The sequence below is a fragment of the Nyctereutes procyonoides genome, unplaced genomic scaffold, assembly GCF_905146905.1.
Source record: "Nyctereutes procyonoides isolate TBG_1078 unplaced genomic scaffold, NYPRO_anot_genome, whole genome shotgun sequence".
NCBI classification, from domain to species: domain Eukaryota; kingdom Metazoa; phylum Chordata; class Mammalia; order Carnivora; family Canidae; genus Nyctereutes; species Nyctereutes procyonoides.
The window spans coordinates 5824137-5851721 of NW_026575155.1; the positions used below are offsets into that span (position 1 = coordinate 5824137).

The 27585-nt window shown below is 47.9% G+C and overlaps 1 protein-coding gene across 1 annotated transcript in view; it reads left to right on the forward strand.

Moving 5' to 3' along the window:
* The first annotated feature begins 1218 nt into the window (after positions 1 to 1218).
* The window catches only part of HUNK (hormonally up-regulated Neu-associated kinase), a 108837-nt gene continuing 82470 nt past the window's right edge, over positions 1219 to 27585 (forward strand). The window contains exon 1 of the mRNA XM_055313643.1: positions 1219 to 1503. Within this exon, the coding sequence (XP_055169618.1) occupies positions 1219 to 1503 (285 nt within the window). The remainder of the gene's footprint in view (positions 1504 to 27585) is intronic.

The following is a 27585-nucleotide window of genomic DNA, read 5'->3' on the forward strand; positions in this document are numbered from 1 at the left end:
CTCAGTTCAGGGAAGACGTTGCGGGCTGGGGCTGGGGCTGGGGCTGGGGCTGGGGCTGGGGGTGGGGTCCTGGAGAAAACCCGAGCCATCCGGGCAGCCGCGCCCGCGGGCGAGGGGATGCGCACGGTCGCGGCGCGCACAGAACAAAAGCCAGGAGGGGCCGCGGGCGCCGAGCCCCCGCCCCCGCCCCCGCCCCCCGCGGCCGCCCGCCCGCCGCGCCTCCGGGGGAGCAGAGGTGTGAACGGCGAGCGGCGGCTGCAGGCGCCCCGGGCCCTACCCCGCCCCCCCCCCCGCGCCGCCGCCACTATTGTTGCAGCGGCGACCCGGGCTGCGCGCGAGCCCGGACGGACGCCCCGCCGCCTCCCCGTGCTTCCTTCCCGCCCGGGCCGCGGGGCCCTACTGTGTGCCAGGCCCCGGGCTCCGCACCCAGCCCCTAAGCCCAGCCCGCCGGCTTCGGGAGCCCTCCCCCTCCCTCCCCCCCCGCCCTCCCCCCTCCTGCCCCGGCGGGCGCGGCCGCGGCCGCGGGTGGATCGTCTCGCCGAAAGGTCCAGAAAGCCCGAGCCCGGGATCCGGGCGGCCCGGGCGCGCGCATCCCCGAGGCCGCGCGGGGTCCCCCGTCTGGCGCTCAGGTGACTCCGCCGCGCGCCCCGCCGCCCCCTCCCCGGGGCCCTCCCCTCGCCGGCGGGGGTCGAGCGCGGCCGCGGCGCGCGGCGAAGGAGGGGCTACGAGGGATTTGAAAGTGCTCGGGCCGCCGAGTGCGGCTCGCAGCTGTTCCCGCCGCCCGCGCCCGGATTGAATTTCTGCAAATTCAAACTGAATGGGGCTTTCTTCTGCTGCCTTCCAGAGGGCGCCTGCAGCCCGCCGCGCGCTGCCCCCGGCGCGCCGCTAGGACGCGCGAGCCGGCCCCGAGCTCCGGGACGCGGCGACCCCCGGGGACCCCGGCGACCCCGGCGACCCGCGCCCGCGAGCCCGCCGACTGTCAGCAGCCGCCGGGCGGGACCGCTGGGCCCCCCGGGCGACCCTCGGAAGAAGAACTTCTTGGGGGCGGGTCCCCGGAGCCCGGCCGCGCGCTATTGTCTGCGCTCGGCGGCGGGGGGCGCGGGGGGCGCGGGGGGCGCGGGCCGGGCGGGGCCGGGCCCAGGGCGGCGGCGGCGGCGGCGGCGGCTGCGGGGCTGCGGGGCTGCGGGGCTGCGGGGCTGCGGGCTGCGGGCGAGCGCGATGCCGGCGGCGGCGGGGGACGGGCTGCTGGGCGAGCCGGCGGCGCCGGGGGGCGGCGGCGGCGGCGGCGGCGGCGGCGGCGGCGGCGCGGAGGACGCGGCCAGGCCGGCGGCGGCCTGCGAGGGAAGTTTCCTGCCGGCCTGGGTGAGCGGCGTGCCCCGCGAGCGGCTCCGCGACTTCCAGCACCACAAGCGGGTGGGCAACTACCTCGTCGGCAGCAGGAAGCTGGGCGAGGGCTCCTTCGCCAAGGTGCGCGAGGGGCTGCACGTGCTGACCGGAGAGAAGGTGAGCGGCCCGGGCGCGCGGGGAGCGCGGCGCGGGGAGCACTGCGCGGGGAGCACTGCGCGGGGAGTCCAGCCCGGCCGCGCGCCTGCCCGAGCTCGCGGCTGCAGAGAGGGGCCGAGCCCCCCCTTCCCCGGGGGGCGGCGGGGGGACCCGCGGAGCCACCCGCAGCCTTCCTGCTCCCGCGAGGGCGCCGCCTGGTGGACACCAGCGCGGGGGAGGGGGATGATGGATGATGGATGATGGAGAGGCTCGGTTCCTGCGCCCCCCCCCCCAGGGGCCCCCCAGATCCGTGGAGGAGCTGGAGCCAGGCCCTTGCGTGGACGGTGCCAGCCCTTGGGGAGCCTTAGGTTCCCCTCCTGGGCTCCGAGACCCCGGGGACCTCTTCCACCTGTAGGCTGGGGCAGCTGGGGCAGCTTTTGGTGCTCAGATGAGGCCCCCTCCCGCCCCTGCTTTCTGATCTCCCCCACCCCTCCCTCCCCAACCACTTCCATCTCCGTCCCTCCATCCCTCCATCCCTCCTCCGTTCTCTTCAAGCCGCTGGGTGGGAGCTGCTGTAAGGACCCTCTTCGTGGCGGTGGGGGGGCTACAGAACTACACACTGATATCCCCAGGCTTAGGGGGGTCTGGAGGTGCCTTCCGATCTTTCCGGGAGAGCCCCCAGAGCCCCCAGAGGGGCACCCTCCCGCAACTTGTGAGAAGTTAGATGGTTGTAACCCTTGCCAGGGTTTGCTGAGGTAGATCTAAGTTGTAGCTTGGATCTGTGAGAAGAAAGCCAAGAGGTGATGGCTGATTTTGGAGGTGAGTGGCCCAGACGCTGGGTCACCCCAAGTGGTGAGGCTGCCCAAGCTTGCCACAAGCTCATGGTCATCTCAGACTCAAGGCTCTCCCTCCTCCCCAGCGCCTTCCTCTCCCCTGCTCCCCCTGCAAGGCTTGGAGTCTCTCAGCCCTGGCCAGAGAGTATCCCCTTCTGCTGGCTCACTGCTCAGGGAAGCATCCACATATGGGGGCAGGAGGCTGTAGGTTCCTACTTCCCCTTCTGCCCACTGACCTGGGATCCTCTGCCCAGCCTGGGATGCCTGGCGATGCCATACTGTGGACCTTTGAAGCCAGGGTGAACTGCCCTGCACCCGTGTCCCCAGCCTCACCTAACTTTGGTTTCCCCCTCCTGTGTCCTGAAGCTCCTTGCATTTCACCCTTCTCATTTGTCCTCTGTTCCTACCGCTGCTCCGGGGGTGGGGGGAGGGGTACCTTGGTGGGGTAGCTGCGGTTAGAGTGAGTAGTTTAAAAAGTGCCTTTTTCTTGAATTTCCACGTAAAAAGGGAGTGTGCAGAATGAACTCCTCGAAATCGGGTACCTCTTCAAGGAAAAACACTCCTAAGCTCCTCCTAGTCCAAAGGGAGCACAGCGTACTTTCCTCCTTTGGTTTGCAGTCGGGCTGGCCCAGGGACACAGGCGGCCAGGGTGCCGGGCCAGCCCAGGCCCCCCTGGCTAACCACAGCGCGCTCACGTCCCCATTCCCGGGGACATTCCTCTTGGCACGGGTGGGAGAACTTTGTTTTCCTTTGAAACGTATAGGACTTAGTCTGGTTGTGTGTGTTCCTGCTTGAAACTTAGCAAAAAGAGACGAGACTTTAAACTGACAGCATATGGCCAACATTAGGAGCACGTTCATCTCGCCTGGCCCTGCCGCTCTGCCTCCCCTGGCTTCTCTCCACTTTCCCATGCTGAGTTCTGCCTCCAGCTCCTCACCGGTGCATTTTTGCTCCATAACATAAGGCTGTTGGCCTTGGCTGAACTGGGCGAGGATGCACTGAGAACTCCTGACTTATCTTTTTTTTTTTAATATTTTATTTATTTTAGATGGAGAGAGAGTGCATGTGAGCTGGGAGGGGAGGAGGAGAAGGAGAAGGAGGGTGAGAATCTCAGGCAGACTCCCTGCTGAGTGGAGCTGACCTGGGACTCGAACCCCGGACCCTGAGATCATGACCTGAGCCGAAAGCAAGAGTCGGAAACTCAACCAGCTGAGCCACCCAGGCGCCCCTTGTCTTATCTGTCTTTCCTTTTTATGTTTTTAAACAGCTGTGGTATCAGTATTCAACTCGAGAGACATATTAGTGGAACAGAATATTCATTTATTAATTATTTGAGAAAGAGAGAGAGAGAGAGAGAGAGAAAACGTGTGCACTCGAGAGAGCACAAGCCAGGGGAGCTGCAGAGGGAGAGGGAGAAGCAGACTCCCTGCCGGCAGGGAGCTGACTTGGGGCTCCGTCCCAGGACCCTGAGATCACGACCTGTGCCAAAATCAAGAGTCCGACGCTCAACCAAGACGCTCAACCAACCGAGCTGCCCAGGCACCCCCGTCTTATCTTTCTTAAATGATGAGTCTCACCTCCTCTCAGCAAGTGGGGAAGAGACCATTAATTGGAAGTGAAATTGTCCTTCTCGACTAATTGATTGGCTCTAGTTACTGAGGGCGGTTCCTGGGGTTGGGGAGGAGGTGGGGAGATTTTTCTGACTGTTCTCCAGCTATGAGAATCAGTGCTTCAGGGAGTACAAGCATCACCAGAAATCTGGATTTTAGTTCCCTTAATTGCCAGCTTTAAGGAAACAATGGGCGTCATTCGTGGCTTTTATCTCCCAAATCCGACACCTTTAAAGCTTAACTAATAGATTAGGGTTTTGGCAGATCGTGGAGATTAAAATGTGCGTGTGCGCGCCTGCATGTGCATGCACACGCATGCATGGCTTGGGGAAGGATTACTGAGTTCCTGAGTCCCCATCCACACTGGAGTTCTGGATATTGTCTTACTAAAGCCAAACAAAGGTGAAGTGAACCTCCTATGTTCAGACTTGTCCTCTTTTTACAAGGGGACCTAGTAAGAGGGTTTTCAGGCTGGCGAAGGGGTACTTAATGTGAACCTAGCAAGGGGAAACCTCTAGGTGACAGTACCCTAGGGGGAGGGAAATGAGTTGACCCTCCCAGTGGGTGATGAAAATGGCCCTGTTAAGCCTCTCACCCCAATACTGCCCTCGTTTTGGGGGCGCATACTTTGGTTAGAGCACTTCACTTTTATCCTTCCCTTTATTTTTAAAAGGAGATAGATCACAGTGGGAGAGACATTAAGTCATGAACACTGTAGTAAATGGATGCATGGCCCCATGCCATCCCCCGCGGCAGGACCCGGGGCAGCTTGTGATGGTGAATCAGTTCTTGAAAAAGCTCAAAGGTGGGATGGAGAAAGGGAAGAAGAAGGGGTACCTACGTTTGGCCAGCTTCACAGTTACAGTTTCAAACTATACACTGTGTTTTGGGTGTTTTGTGCCAAATTCTAGAGTACTGCTGGTTTAGGACACTTAGGGTGTGTGTGGCATTTCGACTCGGTGCACATTTCCAAAAAGATTTGGGCAATATACTCCGTGGCTTGCTGGGAATTACTGTCTGAGATGATAGAAAACCACTTTCTCCTGACTTTCATTTCAGGCTTCAATCCTATCTCATCAAGAAGCTTCCTTTGGCCACCGCTGTCTGCTGGGCAGGGCAGTATTTCGCCTGCCTTTCCTGTGAAGTTGTTGGTTTGAAAGTTATTTGCATCTAGATGGCCCTGTTACTGCTTGAAAAGAAAGAATGGGTTTGGGTGACACCTACTTTTGCCCTCCTTTAGCTTTGAGTGAGCGTCATCTCTGTTAATATGGCTTTAAAAATAATTCTCTTGGTCATGTGAGACTCTTAACTGGTACGTTCTTAGGGCAGAGTGTCTGTGACTACAGGAGGCTGATAATTGGAGGAGGAAAAGTGACCACAAAATCAGATTTTTTTTATATATGTTCTCATTCATTTGGGGAATATAAATAATAGTGAAAGGGAATAGAAGGGAAGGGAGAAGAAACGGGTAGGAAATATCAGAAAGGGAGACAGAACATAAAGACTCCTAACTCTGGGAAACGAAGTAGGGGTGGTGGAAGGGGAGGAGGACGGGGGTGGGGGTGGGGGTGAATGGGTGACGGGCACTGAGGGGGGCACTTGACGGGATGAGCACTGGGTGTTATTCTGTATGTTGGCAAATTGAACACTAATAAAAAAATTTTATTATTTAAAAAAAAACAAAATCAGATTTTGCGTAGTATTCTCTGTGACTTTGAGACCAAGCCCCCCCCCCCATGGGCGGGGGTGGGTGGGAGTGGTAATTGAGTGATGACTTTGTTTTTTTTTTTTCTTTTTAAAGATTTTCTTTATTTGTTCATGAGAGACACAGAAAGAGGCAGAGACATAGGCAGAGGGAGAAGCAGGCTCTCTGCAGGGAGCCTGATATGGGACTTGATCCCAGGACCCTGGGGTCACGACCTGAGCCGAAGGCAGCTGCTCAACCACTGAGCCACCCAGGCGTCCCCAAGTGATGACTTTGAAAGACCTAAGAGGTTGTGTCTGCTGCCCCTGAAATTCATCCTGATACCTATGAAACGCCTCATTTTGACATGCAATAGGTTATTATTGTATTTTTTAAAATAGACTTGATAAAATAAAGTTGGAAAAGCTTATGGAGAAAAGCAGGGTATATATATATCTCAGGTAGGGAGCTGGTTTCATAGGCAAGGCTGCAAAAAGGGGACCCTGGCTGATGCCACAAAGTACCTCCTTTTGTGATTAAACCTTTCTAAGATACAAAGTTGGATACATGAATGATTGGTTAAGATGTTTAAATATCTTGTTCTAACCCTTGCTTTAAAAAAATAATAAGCCTGTTTATCACTTTTGTTGGAGCTATTCTGCAGCTAAAAATAAGGGTTGCCTGCTTAGTAAGTTGCCAATAATTATGCTGGGAGCATGACGGTGCCAGATACCTGGAGTGAAGGAGTTACTAAAAATACAATTTACTATGTGTTGCAGAACAGGAAATATGACTAATTTTAGAGATGGCCTTTTGGCAGATCTGTTTTTAGCAGGTATTTCTGAAACAAACAGGTGCTAAATCCTGTATTTTTTATTATTATTTTTTTATTTTCTGAAGTGCTAGAAATGTAGGGGTAATAGCTCCGAGGAACAAGCAATGCTTAGAGAACTGGAAACTCCTATTAATCCGCAGCAGGGATTTCTTGGCAAGGAGGAGGCGTTCGGCAAAGGCACCTGCTCAGCGTGGCGCGCGTGGCGAGGCAGTGCCTCTAATTTCCGAGATTGCATGCCGCCGTCGCGGGCACGTTTCTTTTTGAACTTGCTGCCCCATCTCATCTTTTTGAAGTCCGTGTGAATGATGGAAATTGGCACGTAGGGCTTAGTTCTTAGGGTTCATTGATGCGCGGGGCCGTGGACTTCAAAGGGAGCTTGGAATGGGCCTAACAGCGCTGGAGCCCTACAGCCCTACATTTTCTCTGTAGGGGTGGAGTCCCCATATGGGGGGGTGGGTGATGACGGCGGTCTGCAGCGAAGTCTGGCAGTCAGCCATCCCCACCGTTACCTTCCAGAAGGTGGGGGCCAGTGGCAGCTGCATCTGCCCGGAATGACAAGCAGCCCGGGTGTCGTCCTCTGTGACAAGGTGGCTTGGCCACGGTCTCATTTGCCCTGGGGCGCACACCCTCTCTGAGCATCCGTGGTAACCCAGTGACCGGCTCTCTTGGCTCATTGAAACCCATAGATAAATCCACGAGCCCTGTTTTTAGCAAACTGACCAGAGCTCTTCCTCTGCTCACCAGGGGACCCCCGGCCACTCCTGAGTGCCCACCTGAATTGAATTACAGGCTGCTCGCTCGCTCGGATGGGGTGCAGCTGGCTGGTGAGATGACCAGGGGGAGGGAGGTGAACCCCCGGGGGCTGAATGGGACCAGAGGAAGCTGATCACCTGTACAAAGGCAGGGAGGGGTGCTACCTCTCATTTATCACAAGTGCTAGCTCTTGCAGGTGTAGTGTGTTTTGTGGGTTTTTTGGGGGGCCCTCTGTGCATTTTCTCACTTTGTGCTAGCAATGCCCCTGGGCAGGTGAGAACCAACTCACTGGGGTCCTTACCTGTATTGATGAAGTAGAGGGAGCGCCCTGATTAGGTTTTCCCTGCAATCTTCACTTCTCTACTGTTAGGGCAGCGTAACAAATAACCCCGAAGCTGGTGGCTTACATTTATTCTCTCACAGTTCTGAAGGCCAGGAGTCCCAAATCCAGGTGTCAGCAGGGCCGTGCTTCCTCTGGAGGCTCTAGGGGAGGACCCGTCCTTGCTGCTTCTAGTTTCTGCCACTTACTAGCAATCCTTGCCATTCCTTGGCTGGTGGCTCTGCTACTCTGGTCTCTGCCTCTGTCTTCACGTGGCCTTCCTCCTCCTGGGTGCCACCTGTGTCTCCGAATCTGCCTCTCCGTATAAGAACACTGGTCACTGGATTTAGAGGGTTGACCCTAATCCAGTAGGACCTCGTCTTGATTACATACGCAAAGATGCCATTTCCAAGAGGGTGCCATTCACAAGTGGGACTGAAACGTGTCTCTTGGGACGCAGCTCAGCTCACAGCGCCCCCAAAGACTGTTAGGATTGTGTTGCAGGCGATTGCCTGGGAAGCAGGCATTGAGCAGGAGAAGGATGTGGTCTCAGGGTTATCTTCATACCAGTACTTGGGAGGGGAGGGGTGAGGAGGGGCATGGCAGGAAGGGCAGGGGGAGATGTTGGGCTCCAATGCAGTCTCAGCGAAGCCCCTGCCCATGCTGTGGAGCCAAGATGGTCCTACATGGGGGTCCCAAGTTGGAATGAGGGGACTGGGCCTTACTAGCCTCTGCATGGACCCATCATTGGATGGGGGCTGCCCTGGGAGGGGGGCATGACCTTGGGCACTTGCTGAGGGCAGTTCCTGGGGGGCTCACAGCTGAGAGCCAGCAACAGCAGGGAGGAAGCTCCTTAGCCCTAAATGGGAAGCTGGGCAGCAGCCCAGTGTCCACAGCTTACTGGCTTACTGGGTGGGGGACATGGGGCCAGGGCCCGACTGGGAGGGAGTTTTAGTCTGAGTCCATAAAGGAAGTGGGTAGCTTCCCACCCCACCTTGCTGACCCAGCTGTCATCATCCCTCTCAGCCTGGCACGAGGGAGCAACGGCGAGGTCTACACTCCAAACACTCAGTGTCCTGGGAAATATTCTTGCCTCGTGTTTCTCTTCGGTTGGAATCCTTGGGCGCTCTTGTTGACCAGCATGCCCAGTTCAGAGACAGTGGGAGGGACCCTCCCTCCCCGATCCCCTCCTGGGTTGTGGGAAGAGTTGTCGGAAGCAGCTGTGGGAAACTGGATTATAGCCGATGAGAGTTCATGATTGCGGCCATACCAGCGGACAGAAGACTACCTGGGTCAGAGCCGTTTCTTAACATCTTCTTACCACCTCTCCTTGCTGGCTCTGCCCTCCTTAGCTCTCTGCCCTTCCTAATTACTGGGTTCTTTTTGGTTTTTAATCATTTTTGTGTATTTTAAGATTCATCTGGTTCAGTTTTGGCGTAGTTCATACAGACATATGTTCTTCAGTTCGAAAGTTTCAAGAGGGTAGGTAGTGAGGGGTCATTCTGCCTCTTACCTGTGTACCTTTCTGTCCCCAGAGGCAACCCTGATTCCAGATTCCTGTGTGTCCTTCCAGGGATGCTCTCTGTGCATTCAGGTGTTCATATACATTTGTAAATGTAGAGGTGTGGCAAAGTATGCTTTTACACCTACGTGCTATTGGTGTCTTGATTTTTCTCACTTAGTAATAATATGTGTTGCACATCCTTCCTGCAAACTACTATAGGATTGCCTCATCATTTTTTTTAAGATTTTATTTATTTATTTGAGAAAGAGAAAGAAAAGGAGAGAAAGAGAAAATACACGAAGTGTGTGTGTGGGGAAATGGCAGAGAGAAAGGGGAAGCAGACTCCTTGCTGTGCAGGGAGCCTGACAAGGGTGAGGTGGGGGGCGGGGGAGGGCTTGATCCCAGGACCCCGACATCATGACCTGAGCCGAAGGCAGATGCTTAACTGACTGAGCCACCCAGGCGCCCCAGCTCATTATTTTTAATTACTGCATTTTATTCATCGGATAGAGCTAACATATTTGCTGTATCATTCCTTGTTGGTTAAGTCAAAGGACATTATTTAAAGAGTTAAGGACGATTAAAGAGGGGACATTTAGGTTGTATGGAATTTTTTGTCCTTCTCAAACGCTGCGGCAGTAAACATCTGTGCCCGTTGGTTATTTTGTAAATGTTTCGAGTATATCTGAGGGATTGGTTGCTAGTCTTAGGTGAAAGGATATGACCGTTTCAACCATCGAAAAATATTGCCAAATTGCCTTCCATAGAGGTTATCCCCATTTCTGCACACAGTAACCTGCTGTGGGAGTATCTTTCTATATCTTTGTTCAATACAAACCCTCTTTAAATGTTTTGATCTTTACCAGTCTTGTAGATTAAACATGGTATCTGGTTGTATTCATAGTTCCTCCAATTAACAAGTGAGGATATTTTCATGTTTAACAACAATTTGCATGCCATTTCTGTTCATTGTTCCTGTCTGTTCACCATTCTCCCTTGGGTTTGGGGTCTTTTTCTTATTGATTTCTAGGTGCATTTTATATATTAAGGAAATCAGTCCTCTTTCAGTGACATGTTTGGCAGCCTTGCCCATCTTCTCTTGCTCCATGTTTATTCTTTGTCTTTGTTTCTTGGTGATTCTTGCCATTGCAGAGATTATTTCCCTGGATCCCACTAACTAGAGAGGGACTATAGATGAACTCTGTATGTCCACAAACCCCTGTAAATTGTATGTGGATAATTAAATATTTCTGAGGAGAGTGTCCATTCCATGACTTTCTTTCTAAAAAGAGTTCTTTCCGTCTAGAATGTTAAGAGCTACTGCTTTGTTGCCCAGCCCTGTCTGCTCTGTGTTGTTGGGATAAGGGTTTGGGTCACCTTGGTGTGCTAGCGTCTGTGCTGATTGGGCAAAAATTGCAGATTACACTTGGATTGGGCTGGCTGACTCTACAACCATCACCTCAGACTGAGCACGGTATTCTGACCCCCTGCTCCTGTTGTGCTTGGACCATGGGCATGGGGCATGATGGTGTATGGATGGATCTTTGGAAAACCTTGACTCTTGCTGGGACAACTCCGAATCCATATCCTGTAATCTCTTCATGGGAAAGGCAATAGATAAAATTTGTCTTCCCCCCCTCACCATCTCTGTTAGTTAGCCGGGGCATTGTAACGAAGCATCACCAACTGGGTGGCTTAAACAGAAACGTATTGTCACACTGTTCTAGAGGCTAGAAGTCCAAAATGAAGGTGTCGGTGGGGTTGGTTCTTTCTGAGGGCTGTGAGGGAGAATCTGTTCCAGGCCTCTCTCCTTGGCTTACAGATGGCTGTCTTCTCCCTGTGACTCTTTTTTATTTATTTATTTATTTTTTAAATTTTCTTTTCTTTATTTATGATAGTCACAGAGAGAGAGAGAGAGAGGTAGAGACACAGGCAGAGGGAGAAGCAGGCTTCATGCACTGGGAGCCTGACGTGGGATTCGATCCCGGGTCTCCAGGATCGCGCCCTGGGCCAAAGGCAGGCGCCGAACCGCTGCGCCACCCAGGGATCCCTCCCTGTGACTCTTACATCACCTTTCTTGTATGTATATCTGTCTCTGTGTCCACATTTCCTCCTTCTATAAGGACACCAGCCATATTAGAGTCGGGCCCATCCTCATGACCTTACATGAACTTGATTAATTCTGTAAAGACTGTATGTCCAAATAAAGTCACATTTTGAGGTCGTAGGGGTTAGCACTTGCTGTAGTGAGAATGCTTGTACCCGCCCCTCGAATTCATATGTAGATGCCTAAGCCCCAGTGTGATAGTATTTGGGGGTGAGGCCTTTAGGAGGTGATAGGACATGAGGGCAGGGCCCCTATGAAGAAGACTAGCAGTCTTATAAAAGAGACCCCAGAAAGCTCCCTTGACTCTTGCAAGAACACAGCAAGAAAATACAGCCCCAGACCCCAAATCTTCCAGTGCCTTGATCTTAGACTTCCAACTTCCAATTTGTGAGAAATAAATTTTTGCTATTTATAAGCCACTCAGTCTATGGTATTTTGTTATAGCAGCTTGGATGGATTCGGAGAAGACTTAAACATAAGAATTTTTGGGGAGATGAAATTCAACCCATAATGTCACCTGACCCTATGGTGTATATTTGTGTGTTGATACATTTATTGTCTCCTCATTGGACTATAAGCCCCATGAGGAAGGGATCACCACTCTCTTACTGGTGTCTAGACTAGTATCTGGAACAGAGAAGGTGCTCAGTAAATATTTTTTGAGTGCATCAAAAAATGCTTTGAGGTTTCCAGGACATGAGGGCAGCCTCTGGATGAGAGTGTCCAAGTTGGCAGGTACTGGTTCTGCACACACTGTGACTCCACTCCTCATGGCCCATAGGTATGCCTGCGTGTGGGGTGTGTTAGATGGACTTGGTTGTCGAGGTGGCGTTCCTTGGGAAAAATCCTAGCCCCGGAACAGCTGTGCCTTCTGCAGGGATTTGTTACGGATGACACCTAGGTATCAGAGTGACAGGTGACCAGCTAGAAGCAGAAGACTATTTTGCAATGTCATGGGACTTGCTAATGGACCCTCAGCTCTTTCCTGAGAAAATGTACTAACACTGCAACAGATGGCAAAGTTGCTATTTGCAAACATACATTTTTTTGGATGTTTCCCATGGAGATATATGGAGGTTTGGATCTGTCTCTTTGACTATAATTTTTTAATAAGTTTATCAGTCTCCTAAGCCAAATTGCTGCCAAAACATTTGGCAATCCTGCTTGCTTCTCTTGCCTGTTCTCTGAGCCATTTGATTCTTTTTCATCTCCCTGCCTCTTTTATCGCGTACTGAGTCCTTGTAGTCTTGCATCCCATCCCATGGCTTTTTGCTAAGGTGTCTGGCTTCCTTTTCTGCCTCTGCTTAGGTCCTCTTGTTCGATGAAACTCCACTCTCGGTCACTTCCTGCCCTTTGCCGGGGATCTGTGAATAGAACACGGGAGAGTGGACAGCAGTGATGGGTACCCACTGGGCACAGAGCGGGCTGGTGAGGGACAAAGGAGGCAGGCGCTGTAGCATCTGCCCTCAGGGAGTCTTGCTATTTCTGTGTAGGGGTGGTAGGATGAAATTAGACTCCTAGCGAACCCTTTGTCTACTAGAGCAACACAGGGATTTCATGAGGTCCCGAATCACCAAAAACCTGCAGGAAAGAAATGAATGCTTGCTCTTTGCTTCCGCCACCAGAGGTAATACTGAAAACAATAATCATCATGCACATTTATAGACCTCATACCACCTGCTAGGCTATGTCCTAGGTCCCAGGTCCTAGCTTGCTGCATAAAATAATTTCTTCCTTACAGTGGCCTTTTGTGGTAGGCACTGTTGTGCTCATTTTGCTGAGTCACCAGCCATGCTGTTGTGCACAGGACTCTCTCAAGTTAAGCAGTGAAAATCCCACATTTTGGGAAACCCCTCAGAGAATGGCAAAACCAGATTCACCCTAGAAAACATTTCGTCAGAGTGTCTGGAATCCTTCTGAGGGCTTTCAAATAAAAGTTCTAGTGAGCAGCTAATCAGGTCATGAGTCAGCAATGCATAAACCAAAGCCCAAAGACCTAGGCATACCTGGGGAGCTTGTTGTGGGTGACAACCTCCACGTGCAGTCGCGGGTAGTGAAGGGTGCTTTCCGCACCCTTTTGCTCCACTGTGCCAGATTCGCAGTGCACTCTGAGTCTTGAAAGTGTGGACAGCAGGTGTGGTCAGCCACGTCTTACGAGTTCACTATGAGATGCGGAGCTTGAGATTTGTGCGTGCGCTCGTGTGCACATACCACACACACATAAATGTATACATGTATATACATATACACAAATGTGTGTATCTCTAGCAAATAGAAATCTTATAATAGGTAAATAATAATATATGTTTAATATATAATACATATTTAATTATATATATACAGACAAATGTGTGTATGTCTATCAAATAGAAATCTTATAATAGATAACCATATATATTTATATATAATTAATATATATTTAATTATACATATAAACACAAATGTGTGTATGTCTATCAAATAGAAATCTTATAATAAATAATATATATTTAATATGTAATTAATATATATTTAATTATATATATACGCACAAATGTGTGCATCTCTATCAAATAGAAATCTTTTTTTTTTAATGGAAGGTTTTTTTTTAATTATTATTTTTATTTATGATAGTCACACAGAGAGAGAGAGAGAGAGAGAGAGAGAGGCAGAGACACAGGCAGAGGGAGAAGCAGGCTCCATGCACCGGGAGCCCGATGTGGGATTCGATCCCGGGTCTCCAGGATCGCGCCCGGGGCCAAAGGCAGGCGCCAAACCGCTGCGCCACCCAGGGATCCCCCATCAAATAGAAATCTTATAATACTATGCTAAATGTAAATATCAATGCATAACTTTTTGGCAGTAGATTTTCTTAATGAAGGAGCGGTGGGGACTGTTAGGCACGTTGAGTAGCTCTGGTTAGCAATTGTCTTACTTTTGGTACCTTCTTTTGTGCTGGAGGGAGACACATCTCTAAGGGAGGAGAGATGTATTTGACTCAAATGTTGGAGCTGCAGGTAAGGCCATGGGTTTAGGGAGCCGCCTGCACAGTCCCTTAGAGTCCTGTTCAACCATCCTCCTACAAGAATGAACACAGATTATTTATTAAAAACTCAACAAAACACTCAGTGCTTTCACCTTACTTATGATGCAGACTGTCTGGAGCTCGGCCAGCTCTTCCAAGCTCCCCTTGGGCTGGCTGAGAAGGGGCATCAGAGACAAAGGGAATGAGAAAGTGCCCAGGTGAAGAAGAGGCATCAGGGAAGAAAGCTGGCTGTGGAGTGTGGGCTCAGAATATTCTAGCATTTTATCTGAACCTTACTTTGGTGAAACCAAGTGGATAAAGATAAGTGTTTATCACTTATGTAATCTGGTTTTCAGTTGGAATTACTGCTGCTCTGATTAGAAGTCTAGCTTTCTAAGTGCATTCTTTATTCCAGGGTAAAAATTTAATTAGAGAAAGTAGTCTCTGACTCAGTTCTCGGTTGAACATTTATATTTAGTAATACTAATAAAAAAACTTGTTTTGAAAACACTTCTCCAGGTTTGTAAAGTGTCATTCCCACAGGATGGCATTTTATTCTATTAAAAACTAACATTTGTGAGCAGTAGTTGCAATTTCAAGCCCAATTTGAGGTAATGAAACTTGCATTTCCCTCTGGAGGGAATGGCTATATGACTGTTGTACTCTCACCTAATTCATTACTCTGAGATGCTCTTTTCCTAGATCAAGAATGAGCTTGCTTTTCTTTTTTTTTTTTTTTAAATCATAGGAGGCCATTAAATGAAAGCGCCTGAGAGTGTGTGGAGTAACAAATCGTTTCTTTCCAATAATCAGACTTAGAATAATGTCTTCCAGATTTCAAAGGGGCATATTTATTTAAAAACAAATACAAATCATTTAATATAAATGAGTTTTTTCATATGATCAACTATAAATATTTTTAAAATAATTTTTAAATTTTAATTTTAAAAAGGATTTTCAGAAGTGCCTGGATGGCACAGTTGTTTAGGCATCTGACTCTCAGTTTCTGCTCAGGTTATGATATCAGGGTTGTGAGATCGAGTCTCGAGCTGAGCTTTTGCACTCAGTGCGGAGTCTGCTTGGGATTCTTTCTCCCTCTGTCTCTCCCCAGCTCACACACATTCATACGTGCTATCTCTCTCTCTCAATACATAAATAAATAAAATCTTTAAAAATAAGTAAATAAAAGCATTTTTGACCAGGCATTTAAGTGTTTTAAAATTCTTTGAACCAGGCCAGTTACAGGTGTGTTCCAGAATATTTGAGGTTATTATTCAATTGGGAATAATTGTTCCAGGCTAATAATTGTTCATTGTCATGCCTTTTTTCTTGCATAGCTACTTACGTACACTCTCTTCATCATTAACTTTGCCACTTGCCACCACACTTCATACTTCATAATCACACTTCATTGTCTATTCCCCTTTTGTTTTAGGTACCTTAAAATAGTTGTCCTTTTTTTTCTTTTTGAATAATTAAGCATGAATTTTTTTTCTGTGGTTCCTTGCGAAAAATAAACAGAAGCACGAAGAGGAAAAATCACCTGCTGTCGCACAAACTGGCAATAATCACTATGAACATTTTTAGGTGTTTGAGCTCGGTACATGTGATACAAAGACATATACACATATACAAATACAGATACATATACACACAGTTGATTTTTTCCCCTTTGAATTCATATGTTATGAAGTTGAGATTCCAATGTTCTTACTACTTTTTCCCCCACTTCAATATATAGAGAGCATTTTCCCATAATGTTAAATATTCTTTTAAAATTTGATTTGTGAAAAAAAATAAAATTTGATTTGTGGTGATAAATAGCATTCCATTATTTAGAACTACTGGAATTTTACAAACTAGTTCCCAACTCTTGGCCATTGAGCTTATTTTTAACATGTCCCTACATAAATGATACTGCTCTTACTATCCTTATATGTATACACATTGGGGAAGCCATTCTTTACGATAAATGCTTAGAAGGCTTTCAACATATTGCCAAATTGCACTTTGAAAAGATTATGCCAAGGGATACAATGTATGGAAGTGACTTTTTTTTTTTTAAGATTTTTATTTATTCATGAGACACACACACACACACAGAGAGAGAGAGAGAGAGAGAGAGAGGCAGAGACACAGGCAGAGGGAGAAGCAGGCTCCATGCAGGGAGCCTGATGTGGGACTCGATCCTGGGTCTCCAGGATCAGGCCCTGGGCTGAAGGCAGCGCTAAACCACTGAGCCACCCGGGCTGCCTGGAAGTGACTTTTAAAAAGTGCATTTTGGTAGTTACTAGGGGTAAGGATAATTTGTGTACTTGATTGAAAAAATGTTTCTTCTATTAACTATTGTTAATGATATTTCTCCTGTTTGTCTTATTGATTTGTACAAACTTTTTACATGTTAAGGATATTAGCACAGGCATTAGGGGCTGACAGTCTTGGGTTCCTATCACCTTTGTGCTACTTAGTAGCTATGTTATCTTGGATAAAGTATTCAAGCCCTCCAAACTTTAGTTTCTGTGTCTGTAAAATGATAATACCTCATGGGTATTCAATGGGGATTTGATATTTTATATATACACACACACATATAGATAATGGACATACATACACATGTAGATAATGTATGTATATATAATTTACATATATACAATGTAGGTATATATTTTATATATGTATATCTGCATGAAGCACATATTTATCCTGAAAATATATTCAATACTCTGTCAGTGTACAAATGGCAGGTGGTTATTCTCTTCTGTTAGACTTTCACGTTTATACTTAACCATTAAAGGTATGTGTGAATGAGGATTTTTCAGATTGAGAAATAGATACTGAGTTTATCATGGGTCTTGGAGTTTTATTTTAGGCATAAAGGAAAGTGAGGAAGAAGATTAGGGCTGCACCTCTCAGCCCACAGTCAACACCTCCCTGAGGACCTGCATTCCCAGAATCCCACTTTCCTCCTCTCTGCCTCTGCCTGGAGCTTCCAGCAGCTTCCGTGGCTCACAGGGAATATTCCTTTGTCCACTCTCTTCTCTGCCTCATGGCTTCATACTGTTGGTGGCTTCTTTGCTGACTGGTTTTTACTTTGAGCTCTTTCTAAGTACTAATGGTTCCCTTACATTTCTTGGGTTGGTGACAAAGTGCTAGGAAGGTATGATCATTGAATCCTTATTGGCCTTACCTCTGGTCACCTTCTTGGCACAGAGCATCCTTAAACAGTGAAAGTTATTTTAATGGTGAAGAAAGAGGAAATCTAGAGATAATTCCCCACCAAGTTACCAGATTGGTATAGTGGGAAAAAAATTATTGGACAACTTAATTCCCCATGTTTTGGTTTGGTAGCCAACTTTTTATTCAACACGCAGCAAAACATTTTACTATCTATAGGGGTTATGAGGTCCTCTACATTTGTGGTTTTGGAGGTATGATGCTGTTTTTGTTGACTGGCCCTCTGCTAGAAGTCCCTATTGCCACTGTGATCTAAGACCTCTTTAGATTCCAGGATTGGGTTGAGAATTTTGTCTTGGACTATTATCGCCAAAATTTCTGTGTTTCCGGCTCCTACAGTGTCCCCCAAAACCCCCTTCCACCCAAGGATTACTTTATTCATGTACCTTTTCAGCTACATTTGGCTGCTAGTTTTGTTCAGGACGTGAGAATACACTACTGATTGTTTTCTGCTGCCTTTGGGACAGGAATACTTCTTGAATTAGGGCTAATTTTGGAGTTTATGTATTAAATGTCAAATTTTGAAGAAAGCATGTCTAAGATCTCTTTGTTATGGAAGAGAAGGTCATGTAAGGCTTAGGGGAAGGGAAGAGGGAAAGCACAAAAAAAATGATGACTTCTTGCCTTTCAAAATCATTCCCTTTACACCCATGGAAAACCCTTCTCGTTTTCAGAACATCTTTTTTTTTTTTTAATATTTATTTCCTAATCTAAAGCCATTTGCTAGGCGTACTGTGAGGTCAGAATGGTTACTGCTAGTGAAATTTCCCAGTTGTAAATGGTTTTTAAAAAAAGTTATCTTGGGATGTCTGGGAGGCTGTTAGTTAAGTGTTCAATTCATGGTATTGACTCAGGTTATGATCTCAAGGTCCTAGGATGAAGCCCCCCATCAGACTGTATGCTCAGAGTGGAGTCTGCTTGAGATGTTCTCTCTCTCTCTCTCTCTATCCCTCCCCCATGCCCTCTTTCTCTCTCTCTTACAAATAAATAAATCTTTAAAAAAATAAATAAGTAAATCGTTATCTTGGGGCACCTGGGTAGCTCAGTCGGTGTCCGCTTCTTGATTTTGACTCAGGTCATGATCTCAGGGTCATGAGATTGAGCCCTGCATGGACCTCTGTGCTGGGCATGGAGGCTGTTTCAGATTCTCTCTCTCCTTCCCCCTCTGCACCCACCCCCACTCTCGCTTTCTCTAAAATAAATAAGTAAATAAATAAAATCTTTTTAAAAAAGCATTATCTTTACTTGGCCATTGGAAACTATCACGTGTCTTTTCAAACATTTATCGATCTACCTTTATGCAGAGCTGTTGGTAACTTGTATGGGCTTTTGTACGAATCAGAAAAAGGTATCACTAGGCAGACCATTTAGAAAAAGGCATCCCCTCTGGGTAGACCAGTTGGAAAAAAGGGGCTCCCTCTGAGTGGCTGCAGCTCTGTTGTGTGTGATTTGGTGAGTATTTGGGGGAAAAATATGCACTTTCCTGCAGAGCACCTAGGATGGCAAGCCAAGTGAGGCCTGGGTTTCTGTCCCAAAGGGCCCCCTGCAATGGATGATTTTGTAAGGCACCGAAGGCACAAGAATCCGATCTGCCCTCAAAGAAAGTGGATCCCAGAGTCAGAATTAAGCTGTGAACCACAAATAGAACTTGTGGCATTACGGTGAAAATTTCTCCTTAAAGAGTGACAGAGGGGATCCCTGGGTGGCTCAGCAGTTCAGCGCCTGCCTTTGGCCCAGGGCGTGATCCTGGAGTCCTGGGATCGAGTCCTGCGTCGGGCTTCCAGCATGGAGCCTGCTTCTCCCTCTGCCTGTGTCTCTGCCTCTCTATCTCTCTCTCTAAGTCTATCATGAATAAATAAATAAAAATCTAGGGATCCCTGGGTGGCGCAGCGGTTTAGCGCCTGCCTTTGGCCCAGGGCGCGATCCTGGAAACCCGGGATCGAGTCCCACGTCGGGCTCCCGGTGCATGGAGCCTGCTTCTCCCTCTGCCTGTGTCTCTGCCTCTCTCTCTCTCTCTCTCTCTGTGTGTGTGACTATCATAAATAAGTAAAAATTAAAAAAATATATTTTTAAAAAAATAAATAAAAAACTTTTTTTTTTTTTTTTTTAAAGCAACAGATTCTGTGTCCTAGGGTTTTAGGGGATCTCAAGTAAAACTCTGCAGACTTAGTCCTGGTTCTTGTCTGGAAAAGCCCCTTTGTTGCTTTGCTGTCGAAGAGAAAGATATGCAAGATGAGAAATAAATTCAGGTCTGTTTGTGTCACTCACTGCCCAGGAGACACAAGACATCCTCCAGCATATGTAACAATTAGGATCTTGGGGGAAATGCCCTTTTCTGGAGCCTCAAGACCTGTGACCCCTCTGTCTCCTGAGTCATCATTCACCCTGATGGAGGGGCCCGAGGCTGAGACTTCCTGTGCGTTGTTGAGAGCTGCAACAGCTGTTTGACTCTGTGCGCTCAAAGAGAGAAATCCCCCCAATATGTGGATCACACATCAATCCCCTCTTCCCAGTTCCTTCCTTGGATGGGTAAATAGTGTGACAGTTTAATAAGGGGTCAGTGACCATTACTTGCAAGTGGAGAGAATCAAAAGGAAGGGTTAGAAAAGAGGTGTGTTTTTTCTTTTTTCTTTTTTTTATTCCTTGGGAAAGGACTGTGATGGTTTTGGGTTTCTCTGTGTGTAATCTGAGAGACTCATCCATCTCGACGTGACAGAGGAAAATTTCGGCATTAGGAAAGTAACTTCTGATTTATCACCAACAGCTGGGTGGGCCATGCCTCATTGGTGCACAGGCATAAGCGACCTTTTAAATATTGTTGCTCAGCGTGGCTCCTGCCTCCGAAAGGGCTCGTGACCTGGTGCCTGGTGTTTTGCAGTGCTTGTCAAGCCACTGTTGTCCTGAGCTTCTTCACATGGTGGTAGCTCATGTCTTGCGTCTGTATAGGTGTTGGATTAGGTTGAATCGAGTCCCCCCACATGCCTATGTTGGAGTCCTAACCCCCAGGTGCTCAGAATGTGACTGTATTTGAAGATGAGGCTTTTGAAGACGTGATTATGGTAAAATGAGGTCAGGTGGGTGGGCCTAATCCCATCCGACTGTGTCCGAATAAGAAGAGATTAGGACACAGACCCAGAGGGAAGACTCTGAGGACATGGAGAAGCCAAGATGGCTTGGCCATCCACGAGCCGAGGATAGAGGTCTCAGAAGAAACCAACCCTGCCGACACCTCGATCTTAGACTTCCAGCCTCTACAACTTTCAGAACCTAAATTCTGTTGTTTAAGATCCTGGTCTGTGGCATTTTGTCATGGTGGCTCCAGCAAACACACACAGTGTTTATATAATCCATATTTGCTAGGTGTCCTGAGAGCTAGGGCCAACCTCTGGAATCATGCTAGGCAACCTCGCCGTAGTGAATTGCATTGTATCCAGGTAGTATAATACCTGGAAACGACCCCCTCGCTCAGTAAGGAAATTAATATTGCTGATTGAACTCCTGATCTGTTTTTGGTGAGTGATGCTGCGTGCTGTCTGATTCCATGTAGGAATAGTTCAATCCATCCATCCATCAGTCAACCAACCAGCCAACCAACCCTCTGAAAATACTCAATGCCAATAGTAGTTCTATATTTCTGGTATATTTATTTCTATAGCACTCAGAAGAATAAAGTGTTTTAAATTTCTGCTAGAATTTTTTTTTTGAGAGAGAGTGTGTGTGTGTGTGTGCTCACACATGTGTGTGAGTGCAGCAAAGAGGGCAGAGGGAGAAGGCAAGAGAGAGAATCCCAAGTAGGCTCCATGCTTAGCTCGGAGCCTCACACGGGGCTTGATCTCACAACCCCAAGATCATGACCTGAGCAGAAATCAGGAGTCAGGTGCTTAGCTGACTGAATCACCCAGGTGCCCCTCTACTAGAATATCTTAAGGGATACACTTAGGTATATGAAATTATGAAGACATCCCACAGAGATACTTAAACTTTGTTTATGAGATATTGACACATGGGCTTATCGATAATTTGCATATGATTTGTGTGAACCCAAAAGACAGTTCTGTATATCTCTTAAAATGTTTACATTGAAAATATTGTTATTGCTGATAGCATTTGGTCATGTGTATTAGTTTTCCAAGGGCTGCCATAACAAAATAGCACAGCCTGGGTGGATTAGACAACAGAAATTGACTGTCTCAAACCAACCAAACTTACTTGGTTCTGGAGACTGGAAGTCTAAAATGAAGATGCAATAGGTCTGATTACCTCTGAGGGCTGTGAGGGAGCATCTGTTCTAGGTCTTTCTCGTAGCCTCTGGTAGTCTCAGGTATCCTTTGGCTTGCAAATGGTATTTTCCCAGCATCTTCTGTGTGTGTGTGTGTACACCCATCTCTGTGGCCAAATATCCCCTTTTTATAAGAACACAGTCCTACTGGATCAGGGCCCACCCTAATGACCTCTTAAATTTATCATCTGCAAAGACCCTATTTCCAAATAAGGCCACATCCGTAGGTCCTCAGGGGTTAGAACTTCAGCATCTTTTGGGGAGATACAATTCAATCCATTACATCATGCTAGGATTTTTTTTTTTTTCTCCTTAACCTGTCTCATTCATTCACTAACCCTGAATCGCCTTTGGACCCTCAAAGCAAAAAGCAAGAGACAGGCACAGTCAAGGGGACAGTGAAGGAGGTGGAGCGGTCAGGACCAAAAGATACATTACCCGGACAATGGGGGTCCTTGGGGTTTGGGTGGAGAGCACTGTCTGCTTCTGTGGTGCTCCATCACCCTTGCTCCCTGTGTTCTAACTTCCCGGGACACTGATCTGGCTCCATTTCCTCCTGGGATGCTGGCCACTGTTGGGAGTGCTTGGGGCTCATCCTGGAGTGACAGTTAACTTGGGGAGAGAAACATGGGGGACAGCGTGGAACAGAGAGGTGATGTAGAAATGCAGGTGGTTATGCTAATGTGCTGTCAAGGAGACACCAGACCCTGGATGAAGCCTTGAGAGCCCTGAGCCCTCCAGGTGGGCTGGCTTCCATGGGAAGGCAAAGAGGTGAGCAACACAGAGCTGTATTTCTCAGCCTCATTGTCTACCTGCCTGGCCTGGTGACTCCCCACCTGGCACACTCACTTTATGGTTTGTGGTTATCAGGACAAGCTTTACATCTCATGGTGTTATTAGGGCAAAGGTAGGTGTGTTGAATATAGGTTTTGTGAGCTCGCTCTCCTTCTGGACTCTGGAGGCCTGTCTTGGTCACCCCCACGGAGAAGCATTGAACTCCTGGGGGGGTGAGACAGAGGCTTCCAGAAGGGTGAAAGGGGACTGATTGTCAGAGGAGCTTTGTGTGAAGCAATGAATTTGGGAGATCTGAGAGCCAGGGGAGCGTCTGCCCATCCTGAAAGAGACTGGTTGGAAAGCGAAGCCCTTAGTGTCCACGAAGCATCCAATTGGCAAGCCTCGTTAGTTCGTCAGAAGCCTCGCGGGGAATACCATTAGTGAACTTACTCTCTTTGATGGCTTAATGTTACGCACATTTATAATGTATGTTATAGCAGAGACAGTTTTAATGATTGGAAATTGCTCTAAAGTTATCACCGCCTTCCACTGCTCTCTGTAGGTTGGTGAGTAGAAGGGGGGAGATGCTTTCCCCGCACTCGATGCTGCGGGGAAGTGACTTTAAGGCTGGCAGCAATTTCCCTGGTGAACTAACCTTACTGAGATCTTCTGTTTTCACACCCTGTGTTACTTTCTTGGGCTTCCTGCAACAAAATGCCCCACACCGGGTGGCTCAGAGCAAGAGAAGCTCCTGGTCTCACAGCTCAGGAGGCTAGGAGTCCGAACAGGCCCCGCTTCCACCGAAACCGGTGGGGGGATCTCCCAGGCCCTGGTGATGTGCCAGCAATCTTGGGTGTTCCTTGGCTTGAAATGGCCTCCCTCAGCCTCCCTCCCATCTTCCCAAAGCCTTTTCCTTCTCTCCTTTTTTTTTTTTAAGACTTTATTTGAGAGAGAGAGAGAGCGCACAAGCAAGGGGAGGGGCAGAGGGAGAGGGAGAAACAGGCACCTGCTGAGTGTGGAGCCCACGTGTCTCTTCTAATTAGGATCCTGGCCATATTGGACTAGGGACCCCCGTTCCTACTCCTGTCTCACCTCACCTTGCTGTAACTAGTTACACTCGCAACGAGCCTGTTTCCAAGTAAGGTCCGGTTGGGAGGTACAGAGAGTTAGGATCTTTTTGAAGGGACATAATTCATCCCCTAATACATTGCAAACGCAATCCATTGTCTGCTGCCACTGACCACAGTGCTTCCTTTTTTTTTTTTTTTAAATGTTTTAAAGATTTAATTTATTTACTCATGAGAGACACAGAGAGAGGCAGAGACACAGGCAGAGGGAGAAGCAGGCTCCCTGCGGGGAGCCCGATGTGGGACTCGATCCCAGGACCCCAGGATTATCAGCTGAGCTGAAGGCAGATGCTCAACCACTGAGCCACCCAGGCTCCCCTCTGTGTTGCTTTCTGATTTTACCTCCTACTGACCCATCCCTTGGCCACATGCGGGTTTAGGCTTCTTAATCCTCTGCATCTCCAGTTGCTCATGGCCATAATCCATCTTAACTATGTAGAAATGAACTCTAATCATGCAACGGCCCTGCTTTAAAAAAAAAAGGAAAAAAGAAAAGCAAAAAAGCTCTAGACTGGTTGGTTCCCTTCTTCCCTGCAGAGTGAATTCCAGCTTCCAGCCCCTGTGTTCAGGGCTCTCTGCTCAGTCCCCGGGCTCTGTTCTCATTTCTGTCCCATCACCCCTCGTGTTGATCCAGGCAAGGTGGGTTCTTTGTCCTCTGAGTGTCCTTCTTGGGGGCCCCCCTGCTGGGGTGCCTCTGCTCCCCGCCTGCCACCCCCTGCCCTGAGAGGTCCACCAAAATGCCCCCCATTCTTCCGTGGGGTCTTCCCTGCTCCGCCCAGCCTGAATGAAGCATTTTCTTTCACCCTCTGTCTCACCTGCTGCATGTCCTTCCCTCGCATGACGTTCCCAGTGACATTTTGGACATTTGTGAGTGTGTGTTTGTATGGTTCTTTAGATAGAACCAGGTTTTAAGCATGGAAAAAGAAAAATTTTCATCTGTTTCCATCCTGATGTTTCACAAACAATGGTCCTTGGGCAGCTCAGTAGAACAGGGGTCTTCTGGGGCACCTGGGTGGCTCAGTGGTTGAGCATCTGCCTTCGGCTCAGGTCGTGATCCTGGGGTCCCGGGATCGAGTCCCCCATCGGGTTCCCTGCAGGGAGCCTGCTTCTTCCTCTGCCTGTGTCTCTGCCTCTCTCTCTGTGTCTTTCATAAATAAGTAAAAAATAAAATCTTAAAAAAAAAAAAAAGGAACAGGGTCTTCCTGTGGAAGCTCTGGCTGCCCTGTTAAGGCTTTGTCATGGTCCAAAGGTTCTCTCTGGACAACATCCCTCTGTAGAGCCCTGTGTGAAACCTAAGTTAATCAGTACTCTGGAAATAAGCCTTTATCCCAAGTCAGCTGCCGAGTTTACTATGGTTTATATTTAACTTCCTGATGGATTGGACGCAGAATGGCTGCAAAGAATTTCCCAGGTGTCAGAACGGATGGGATCCAGGTAACCTCAGAGGACTGCGTGTGTTTCCTGGGGCTGGTGTGACAAAGGACCACAGCCCAGGTGGCTTAGAGCAACAGAAATGTATTCTGGTGCAGTCCTGGAGGCCAGAAGTCTGAGAGGAAGGTGTTGACTGGGGGGGCTCTCTCTCCGAAAGCTCTAGAACAGATCTGTCCCAGGCTTCTCTCCTAGCTTTCAGTAGCTCCTTGGCTTGTGGCAGCATCACTGTGACCATCGTCTTCTCCCTACTTGTGTGTCTCTGTGTCTAAATTTGCCCCCTTTAAGGACACCAGTCATATTAGATTGGGCCCTCCCCTCCACTGACCTCATCTTACCTGATTACATTTGCAACAACTCTATTTCCTTTTTAAAAAATAATTTATTTATTCATGAGGGACACAGAGAGAGAGGCAGAGAGGTAGGCAGAGGGAGAAGCAGGCTCCCTGCAAGGGGCCTGATACAGGATTCTGTCCCAGAACCCCAGGATCATGCCCTGGGCCAAAGGCAGCTGCCCAAACACTGAGCCACCCAGGTGCCCAGCAACTCTTGTTCCAAAGAAGGTCACATTTTGAGGTACTGGGGGGTTAGGACTTCAACGTGAAATTTTACACAGTTGAACCCATACCAAGTAGTGAGTGCCAGCGTGTCCAACTTGGGTAAGTCGCTGAAGCTTGCCAGGTCAGAGGGATAGATCTTCAGAGAAGATGGAGGTGGAAAGAAGGGGATGACTGTTCTGTCCACACTGTTTCCCTCCTGTCCCTGGGGACACAATCCTGGGTCTGCTGTTGATGCTGTGCCAGCTGCTCCTCTTCGTGGAGGCTTCAGGCTGCTGGCAAGAGTGACCCTTTGGCCCTGGGGGATGGGCAGTGGTCAATCCTGCTCGTCTGGTCGGGAGGGATTGTTAGGCCCTCTTGGTAGGAGCTTTTGAGATCTCAGAGATAAGGACCTAACATCAGTCACATCTGCGTTTAACTAATGTTTAAACTTGTAGCTCACTTTTCTGTTTACACTCCACTTGTGCTATTGCTTCCTCTGTTAACCGAGTTCTAATCATCGACGTGATTGAACTACTTCCGTGAGGCCAAGCACGTCTCATGAGGCAGTGAAATGATGTAGAGATTTGGGAATTATGCTTTTCTAGTGATCAATGTGGAGAGTAAGATAAGTTTTTGTTTCTCTTGGTTACATAGAATTTCCTGATTGAGCTGTTTACCTTAATCAACCGCCCCCTGGGTGGCCTAGCTCGGGCCCCAAACCAGATCACATGGCCCCTCTACAGGGCAAAAGCAGCTTTGCTGTGGGTTGGGAGTCAAATCCAGGCTGTACGATGACCCAGCTGGGCGACTTATGTGCAGATTTCTTAATCTGTGCAAACCAAGAATTTTCCCTCCTGTATAAAGGAAAAACAATAGGATCCTCTTCATAGGGTTCTGGGAGTTTCAAGGGACAGTGTACGTAATATGTGTTGCAGAGTCTTGCTTGTCACGTGCTTACTAAATGGGACTAGTCCCAAGCTGAGATTTATATGGCTTAGGGACTGTGGTCCATACGCGTGCCTTCTTACTTGTTTTCACACTATGCATTTGACAGAGAAACGGCAATTGTCCAAATAGCTCATTAATTTTATGCTTATAGATAACTAAACTATGTAGTTTAGATCACTAAATGGATCTCCAGTGGGCTTGATTATTTATTTAGCTTAAGTTATTCAGACAGTTGTCTACCTTGACTGATTGATTGATCTGGACCTTGGAGACCCAGACCTAATTACAACATGGATTTTTAATATTATTCCTACTATTAGTTAATCTTTTCTTTATATAATGAGAAAAATGTGTTCAGTATAATGAGATTATCACTATTGATCTATTTTAGAAAGCTATGGTAATGATCAAAGTGTCTAGCTTTTTGTTTTGTTTTTGATGGAGGAGGAGAGGTGAGCTTTGCAACCAGTATATCTGGTCTCCTATAAAAGGCACTATTAAAACCTTTCCAGCCTGATTTTGTCATAACAAAGCTTGATTAATTTTGATGGAAGAAGTAGATAACTGGCACTTGACCCAAATTTGCAGTGGGGACCCAGAAGCACAGGAAATCACAAACAGAATAATATCCCCCAATCACAGGAACCCGACTGTGAAAAATAAGAAAAGATATCTCAGAATTTAAAATGTATTTTCAGAGTTAGCGATCACATACTTCTAAGTGGGAAACATCCTTTTGAAGTCGGTAGTAGTCTGCTCTCTTGAAATGATTCTTTTATTGGATTTGACTGTATAAATATTCATGTTGCTGTGTGTATATATTTTATATTGTTTCATTAGTTACTTTTTTTTTGCCATCGGAATAGAAAAAATTGTTGGGAGGTACTGAAAATAATACTAAATTGAAAATAATTTTAATTCTTCTCCAAATAGATTTATTCTTACCCCCTCCCTAAATAACATTTATAGCAGGCAGTTGACTTAATGATGAATAACGTGTGTATATTTTACAAGAATTCTGAGCATTGGGGCACCTGGGTGGCTCAGTGGTTGAGCGTCTGCCTTCAGCTCAGGTCATGATCCCAGGGTCCTGGGATCACATCCCAATTAGGCTCTCTGTGGGGA